This window comes from Tubulanus polymorphus, chromosome 1 (assembly GCF_964204645.1).
Source record: "Tubulanus polymorphus chromosome 1, tnTubPoly1.2, whole genome shotgun sequence".
NCBI classification, from domain to species: domain Eukaryota; kingdom Metazoa; phylum Nemertea; class Palaeonemertea; order Tubulaniformes; family Tubulanidae; genus Tubulanus; species Tubulanus polymorphus.
In genome coordinates this window covers 24,370,845-24,380,360 of record NC_134025.1, presented here as the reverse complement: position 1 = coordinate 24,380,360, position 9,516 = coordinate 24,370,845, and the positions used below count along the sequence as shown (strand labels likewise).

General features: G+C 37.3%; 1 protein-coding gene across 1 annotated transcript in view; it reads left to right on the top strand.

The window, feature by feature from the left end:
- Positions 1-972: 972 nt before the first annotated feature.
- The window catches only part of LOC141915266 (ryanodine receptor-like), a 74,897-nt gene continuing 66,353 nt past the window's right edge, over positions 973-9,516 (top strand). Inside the window, exon 1 of the mRNA XM_074806734.1 lies at positions 973-1,152. Within this exon, the coding sequence (XP_074662835.1) occupies positions 1,093-1,152 (60 nt within the window). The 5' untranslated portion in view covers positions 973-1,092. The remainder of the gene's footprint in view (positions 1,153-9,516) is intronic.

The window sequence follows — 9,516 nt, the reverse complement described above, 5'->3', positions numbered from 1 at the left end:
CATATTCTGTATAATTGTTAAGGAGCACATTTAAAGGTTATAGGGGCACTAGGGAAAATATAAAAAACAATGCCAGTGTTTTTCATGGGTGTCTTCTGTGAAATTCATTGTTGATCTTGGTTGGTGACAACCATTCTTTCATGGGTTCGTCAGCTTCATTTTTTATCCGCATCTGTTGAAATCTTGGCTCGGATTCGTTTATTCTAGATTGCTCTGCTAGTCTCTAAAAGCCTTTAAATGGTACCATATTTTCCAAATTTTATGGGGGTGGGCCCCCAGACCCCCCTCCAATGACTTCGCGCCTTTGGCGCTCGCATTGACCTGGATACTGGGTGTGATCACCAGATCAGAAAGGTGCCCTTAAATTTCCTTCCAATACTGTCCACCTATCCCCCTGGATCCGCCCCTGTTCAGATCATCTGGTATTTGGACTACCCTAAGATGTACCATGAAGTTCCTTCCCCCAAAGTCGGGGTCAGTTGCTGAAAAGTTGGTTAGAGTTAACCAGTGGATACTTGATGTTATGACAATTAAAAGTGCATTGTTACTATGTTATTTATTCGTCAGTTATCTTTAACCAACCTTTGAGCAACTTAGACTTATGATACCAGTATCTCTCTACCTCTGGCTTTTAATGTCTCTGCCTCTGATATCACTGGTTATGGCTCCGATACGACTTATATATTCGAATATACATATTTACTGGTGGTTGCCGTGGAAAAAGAAGAAAAAAATGTTCTTGAATGTTGATGTATACTAATGCAGAGTTAATGTGTTGATTGCAAGCTGCACTGCGCACGGGTACTGCAAGAGGGGCTGTGAAGTATGTATGAGTAGTCGAGAGAGGTTCTTCAGACTAGCGAAATAATAATACACCAACAGCATAAAGTAGAATTTAATCTTGTTCGACTTATCTTTCTACTACTAGCACGACTTCGAGATCTATTTCTTCTCGCAATCGGTCCGCTCTGTTCATCATCATGGCGAATATTAAACTGCCCGGTTGACGTTTGATGATCGCGAGTACGATTATTTCTCCTCGAGAAGGCAAATTTCATCGCAGGGTCTAGAAAGATCTGAAATCGAGTTGAAATGGCTGACTTGGAGGCTGGTGGCAAAAGTGAACAAGATGATGTCTCTTTCTTGAGGACGGTGAGTATTTAAGGAAGTGCAACAATGTGTTTACAGTTTTATTCAAATATCTCCACAAAACGTAAACTCTTATGGATCCGTATCTATTCAATCAGTACAACAGTAGAACTCACTTAATTTGGACTAGTGACTCCCCAGATTTCTTCAAATTAAGTAAAATCTGAATTATGAATAATAGTTTACGTGGTTCCAGGTTAAATTGACCAAATATTTCATCTGAACTAAGTGAAAATCCAGATTGAAAAGTCTGAATTAAGTGAATTCTACTGTACCAATATTTATCTTTTCATTAATTAGAATTTACTCGATGTGAATTTAGGTTTTGTCTTCAAATTGTTTGATAAACCAAATTCTCAATGGTCCTGAGTATAGCTATTGCCCTGAGCACAGACAACATTTTTTTCAGGAGCCTGACGTATATAACTGGTATAACTTGTATATTGTTTAGTTATTCATGCTCTGTATGAAACTAGTTTTACAGCACCTGACGGTGTAGGTACCGGTGTAGCTGTAAAGATATGATACAAGAGGCTGAAGTATGAAGTTTTCTATTTCGAGCACATTCTACTGGTCTCTTAGTGGTGAAGTTAGTAGACCTTCATAATGCAGCAACATCTCTGCTAATCATTGAAGCTTATTAAAGTGTTTATACATGTAGTTTGTAATAGCAGAAGATTACTTCACATTTTTGATACCGGTACACTCGCCTCTTGATGGCATATAATGAGCGTATTTAAACTGATTGCAGTATAGCAAAACATCGACTCCTCTTTGGGAAAATGTCAATTTTGAGACAGATTATGACGATATAAACAACCTGTATACTATGGACATTCTTAATTATCTATGCGTTCCTAATTTTGATTCAGTTTTGAATGTAAACTAATTCAGTTGGTTCACATCTGAGGAAGCTGCGGCTACGTCTAGATGTCTGCCCCACAATCTCGGAATTGATCGTGAAACAATAACTGTTTGTTCATATAATGTAACTTCATATTCATATAACTCTGGTGAACATGTGTAGCTTTGTATAGAGGTGCACTCATCTTTAGATATACCTGGTTTCCGACATACATAATTCCTAGTTAATAACATATGGTTTTAACCTTGCAATTACCTGGCTTCCACCGTATGATCTGAATTGAGATGAGGGGAGCCCATCTACTAGATATGTTGGCCGATCCTTTGCCTCACAATCGCTCTCTCTCTCTCTATGAAAACCTGATATCTGAGTGGTCAGCAGGATATGTATTTTCATAGTATTCATCATAAAATTTCATCGTTTGTTGGATATAATTAGAAACGTATTGCGTTGTAAGATATGGACGCGTCAGTTCCAGAAATCTTCACGGTATGTAACCTGAAACTGTTATTTACCAACATTAGTATTTATTATTCATAACAAACAAAACAAAAAGTGTTTTGTCTCTGTTGTTTTTTTTTTGTTTCGTAAGAGTCATCAAGTTCTGGAGTCTCCTTATTGAGTATGATAAAGCCTAGTTAGTTACCTAATCGTTGGTGGTAAGCTTTTCATAATCGAATGGGCTTATACCAACTTGTGGTTTGTGAAAATATCCAATCGTGAAACTAAACCACAGACAGGTTACTGACTAGATGAAGCCTATCTTGAATGTTTCTGAAGTTTGAAATTTTCTTTCTGAGTTTTAACATTTCTAAATGTCCCAGTTTTCCAAAAATATTTTTGCAAGTCATCAAAGAGACAGGGTCCAATTCATTTGTAAGCCTTTGGCTTTGGACTGGATGGGCTTGAACTCTCATCTTTACGCTACGTTCAAAGGGTGGATGTGATAGATTCAACAGATGGTTGATTCTAATTTCTCCGCCGTAACATTTATTACTCACTAGTGGATTTACCTACAGGTTCTCGTTATTTCTGTTTTCTCGCGATGATCCTCTGAATTGTTATCTCCGGTGGTTAAGGTCGTTTCAGCATCTCTCTTTCGCTGGGAAAGTTAGCGAGATTTTCAAGAACATCTTGCATGGTTTCTTTTCCATTTCGCTGGCGAGGGCACTGTGCAGAAGTATGGGATAGATATTGTTTCAAGAGATTACCCGTGATTTACTTCTTTTAACCGGAACATATTTCATTTGAAAAGAAAGAACAATGGCCGATATATGCATAGTAAGTAAAAATATTTTCTTCAAAATTCTTCATTCAAAGAAAACAAAGTATAAATGCTATGTTAATTGAGCTATCATTCAAGTAACAAGAGTTATATGATACATTACTGAGATGTCTATTATGGTCATTTGTCCCAATAATTCATCTGTGGTTTTTTTCAACTAGTTTGGGAATAGAATGATAAAGTAATCTTCGTTTATTTTTGATTGCATAATCTTATGCGATATGCTACTGGATCAATATAGAATTTGATATAACAGCCTATGGGGGCATACTGCTTATTTATTCTCTAATTTTGACTTGTTTAAAAAGAAAAGGACTACTATTCACAGTGTGCAATTTACGTCAGTACAGAAATTATATAGGATTGGCGAAGATCTAGAAGAAAGCTTTGGAATATTTCCAACAAGCTATTTAATGATAGATACTAGAGATGAGTCAGATCGGCTAAAATTAAATTTCTCTTGTTTTTAGTTGCTATAGCTATTAGAAGTTCTTTGTTTTATTATAGACAGTCTCATTAAAGACGGCCACTATTCGGTCCTTCCTCGTCCATGTTTTTACGTTCACTGGATTAGAAACATTGGATACTGTAGGTGCATAAAACATAATGTACAATTTTCTTAGCTGCCATCTATCATACTTTTTAGTGCTTACTTAATTTTCTGCTTCCTCGAACGTTTCAAGAGAAGAGTAGCGATGTATCTATCGGTTCATTTACGATGATTTGACCCTAGTCAATTCCTAATTCAGGGAAATGGATTCATGCAATGAACGCCATCTGTTTGGTCTATACGTGGAAGACATGATGATTTATGAATAAAATCTGATTTCGAATTGTTTCACCCTGGAAATACCAGGAACATGTGAAACCATAATCAAGCATCATATTAAACCATTTTGTAATGTGCGAATTATAAATGTGAATACGTGTGTTAACATTAAATGCATTATTCTCATTGACTTTGACTCTCACTTGATTTATACTATGGCTCCAATAACATATAAAACCTCATTGATTTTACAATGCAATGAATCAATTATGAATTAATACAGATTCTACTCATTAAGTTTAGTATCACAGGAACGATGCTCTCGGCTATATTTGGCCTCAGACAGGAATGTAAAACTGTAAAACTATACCGTTCAGCTTTCTCTCTCCCTCTCCCTCTCTCTCTCTCTTTCTCTCTCCCTCTCTCTCTCTCTACTCTACTGTTTATCCCCCTCCACAGTCTACAGTATGGAACGAGGGGTATTTATATATATTACATGTATATCTACCCCTGATCAGACTTACTGATGTTATTATGTAATTATGAAAGACAAATAACCATAGAGGCTACAGAGTGTAAGTCTCGCGCCCCTGCCTGGTGTAAGGTGCTGGCTCTAAGGTCCTTGGGGTGTCAACCCCCATAACAATATCGCAGCAGTGTTCTCCATATGCTGGAATTTTAAAGGGGCTGCTTTCATTTTTAAGTGTATCACTTTGTGGCTGCTAAAGTAGCAAGGCTTTCAATCCTCCAAAAAATATAGAAAATTAAGCTCGATAGAATATTGACGTCCGCTGTGGTAGGGGCAGCAGATATTTAATAAGGGGTCGTTGATTTTCAGAGGGGTGGAGGTAAAAATGAAAGGGGTGGCCACCCTTCTAAAACTTGTTGTGGAGAACACTGCACAGTACCTAAAACCTGTAGAAAACAGGTTCAAACTGTGACATGATATCTTTCGCATTCATCTTCTTCATCAAAGTCCTCCTTCCATCAATCGAAAACAGTATTATGCCACCCACTCCGTAACGAATTGAAAAAAATTTGAGTCATCATTGACGTGAATTTGTAGGAGTTGAATCTCAAAAGCTTAATCTTGTAGTAATCTTGCTATCCCACGAACCGTAGGTGTTCTTTTTTCTTATCGGTGTCAATGTAAAATGTGTAAACGTGACGCTATTCAGGATTCCCCTTGAAAGCGCGCGCGTGAATATACCGGATTTGCTACGAATTGATGAATCTTGTCATCAATTTATTTTGTCACGGCGATCGATGGATTCAGCTAGCGGATTTGCGCGCACCATTTATTGCGGTACGTCTATCTCCGCATAACCTTGAACAATGCCGAGTATTGATAAACGATTAAATTACTTCTGAACCAACATGAAAATGTTTTTTTCGGCATCTGCGGATGAATGATGTAGGTTGCTTTGAGACAGTCGTTTGAACTCAGAGAAATTGAAAATTAGTATTTTTCACTTTGTGGAGTTGACCAAGAAGGTTGCAAGATATCTGCAATTGCTTTCTTCAAATCTGTTTTCATATATATATATATATCAATTACCTAGTAAATGGTTGCCAAAAGATGTTAGGAATGTATATGCTGTTGAATTACATAGAAATATCCTCTAGAAAATATTCAATTTCTATATTAGAAAAAACCTCTGACAGCTTTGTTGTGTATTCTACAAATGTATATGCTGTTGAATTACCTAGACATATCCTCTAGAAAATGTTTAATTTCTAGATTAGAAAAAAACCTCTGATAGCAGAGGTTTTTGAGTTGAAAATTGAATCATTCAGACCATAACCATAATAACATTTCCCCCTGGAATGTATTATGCCCGCTATTGTTTAAACTCAGTGGGTTAGAGAATCATACCTGACTTGCAGACGTTCGGTCAACCTACCGCGATTTCAGTACTGCTTTGCACGGTTGGTCAAATCTCAAAAGGGCAAGTTCTCGCAGACATTTTGCTGTGACCGGTTTTAAGAAAGACATACAGTTGACATATAGTCTTGAAATTGTGTCTGTTTTCCTACAGCATTTTGTTGTTCAACATTCGGATAATAAAGTTTCGATTGTAAGACTAGGCTATGTAGAAGACGCTGACTTGACAACGCGGCTCGATGCGTTTCAAAATATCTATACGCCCGATTATCAATACGTATCGAATCACATCCGATTGATTATTGAAATTATTGATTATTCCTGTCATCGGATTGATTTTTTTATACGCCGAGATTGCTGGTAATATAAACTAATAATGAGGAAACGCACGGATATCAAGGAAAAGGACTTAGGAATCTACAAGGTTGGTTTTGTTCTCGTCAGTTGCTATTATTGTCAATTAGACACTGTTACTACATGTGAACGGTTGTTTTTGCTATAGATATGATTTCTTTTCAATTTGATACAGAGAAATGTATAACAGATAGGGCCCTAACATATTCACACTGTACTACAGAAGCTGTTACATGTTTTGCGCGTGTAATATTCATCGCAGTAGTTGATATGATTTATTCCGGAAAAAAATGTATCAGTTTAAATTAGCAATTACTATTGAAATATAAACCCACAGCAGAACCTGGATTTGTTGACGCTGTAAAAACCGTGACATTGATGTTTATATACATTGATACCTAGTATGCGTTATATTAGGGGTTCTGTGTGAGTCATTAGGTCATCAATATAAGCGTCTCATAATAACAATCACAATTGTGAATTTTGGCGTTTTTATAAACATATTCCGTTTATTAATAACTGTTATTATTCTATTTTTGATAAATTTTGATAACTATTTTTGAGAGGATGTGCACTGCGTCATCTACATATCTGGGCTAGGCTGTTTGCCGGTAAATTGAATTTAATTATCGCCGTATTCAATTTCAAAATAACTTCATCGATCCTTGATATTATATGATTTATATTACATGATTCTTTGTCAACAATGTTATGCAATATATGGTGTCAATAAACTTTTAAGTTAGTTTTCTTGTTTGTAATTTTCTACATGATGATTATTTCTAATGCTGTATTTATGAAAAGAAAGACCCAAGTGATATATACTTGCCCCTGCAAAAAGACTTGTTCGAGTCAAGTATGGGCTGCAAACGTACCGCTTTTGAACTGACTGTTCAGATCAGATATGATTTCCTGGGACGATTTTTCATAGCTTTTATTTAAAAAACGCCTATCAACGGCAGCATTACCGGTATATGCGTGTGTATTCAAATTTTCAGCTCCGACATATGCGCGTAAAAATCGAAATGAATATTATGAGAATATCGTTTTCAATATCTGGGCTCAGTCGATGATACAGTATAAAACCCATCTGCTGGTTCATGGTCATCAAATATTGAGCGATGTGCTTTATGTACTACACATATCTGTTACGGTGTCCAGCTGCTTGTTATTTTATTAGCGAACAGGTTTTTATGTCCACCATCTACATACTATCAGAAAATTTCAATTTACCCCTGATATTATCTATAACTGCATCCTTTTATCCAGTAGTTGCTCTGGGTGTACATCGTTTCCTCGTGATCTGACCCTTTGTTTAAGCAACCTAGGACCTATTATTATATATAAGTAGATACCAAAATATTGAAAAATCCATCTTTATTCGTACAAAAACATTTCACTACTGGTTTAATATACTTTTAATGTGCTTTTTTTGGTCGCTTTAAACTTTTGAAGCCATATGGATCAGTACTACTTAACAATTTCAATGATGAAATCCTCGTTTTCATGTCGAACCGTACTCGAGTTTTCATAATCAGTCATTTCTGCGTAGAAACCCTGGATTATGCATATGATTAATTAAACTGCGTAGATCATTATGGAATATTCGCTGTGAAAACTTTTAGTGCTTGTTGCGAGTGTGCTATTTCCATCGCGGAAATTTTACAACTGACCAAGAGAATTGGTTTTCAATAATTGATTTCCGTCGGACCCGCGCGCTTGCTAGTACCGGTAAAAGGGTTAATCTCTATTAAGGGTTTATGTTACACTCGTGTGTGTGTGTGTGTGTGTGTGTGTGTGTGTGTGTGTGTGTGTGTGTGTGTGTGTGTGTGTGTGTGTGTGTGTGTGTGTGTGTGGTGGCTCGACTCCGCAATGGTACTGTATAGTGGCAGCGATGGCAGCTGGAGTTTCATTTACTTGTGGCGCTCGTTGGAAACCAGAGGTGTGACTAAGTCGGTACTCGGCAACGTGGTCGGAAGCCGGTGGATGTGCAAATAAACTTCTTCTCTGCTACCACCACCGCTGTAGTTTCATATTCTTATTCAATTGGTCGGAAAAACGCTTTTATCTCTTTGGTTGTTTGTGTGGCGCTATATTGCGGGAGTGTATATATTGTTTCCCCGATAATGATATTGTTGCACCTGAGCTCGACTACTGAATCGGAAGCGTCCGGATAAACATCGCGTGTTGCTTCAACGTCGTGGCGGGTCATTTTGTTTTTCCCGGAAAATAATTCAACCTCAGATTTGTGCCGCGAAAGGCGGACTAGTCGCCGGTTTATCATGAACAATTCTACGCGGATTTTCTAAAAGTTTTCAGTTTCGTTTTTGTGGATAAGTATATCGTTTTCTAGTTGCGTAATTGTATTTCGGATTAATTGTTGTTTTTCACAATGTCTGGATTGCAAAGAGGTGAGGAGGACTACAGCCAGTCGAACAGTATTTGCTGTGTAAGTATCTCACGAATGGGGAACTATTTCTTGTCAAAATTCCTCACGTCAATTATTACAAAATATCATACGACCACCCATGAAATTTGTAACCTTAGATCATTTGTCTCAATTTTTGGCTTCTTTTTGGCGTACAATGCTGTTTGTCAGTGACGTAGCCTTCATTAGCTTTCTTCATCAGACATCAGGAAAAAAGGGCATATGTGTTGGGTTTCCACAAAGGCGAGTGCCATAGGCGCAAAGCCCCTTGCGGGGGTCTGGAGGCCCTCCCCATAAAACTTTGAAAAATCAGAGGCATCCACATGCATCTTAATGTATTCTGAAAAAACAGGCTTGGCACTAAATGTCTGTTACAGTTTTTGGACCATTTCTTTCAGCCTTAGAACACACAACACAACTACCTGTTTTATTTGAAATTATATTGGTTGGACCTGCGACGAGGTCACTGTTTGTACATATATTTTGATACTTAATTCGCTATTTCAATCATGATGAAGTTTTATGAGGTTTTGGAATTTTGCATCCAATTTAACAAGCAATTATCACTGTTCCGCGGTCAATTTCACTGAGTGGTTTGATGGATACAGCCTTTGTCGAATGCTGCCAACGCATAATCTGATTCAATTGTTCTAACCTAGCATGGCTGACTTTATTGGAATGGATTTTGAGGATAGCGATCAATCTCCGCGAACGATCTGCATTAGGTTTAATCTCTTCTATCGACCCGACTTGTTAGAAAGGTCTTTAAATTGTCAAAAGG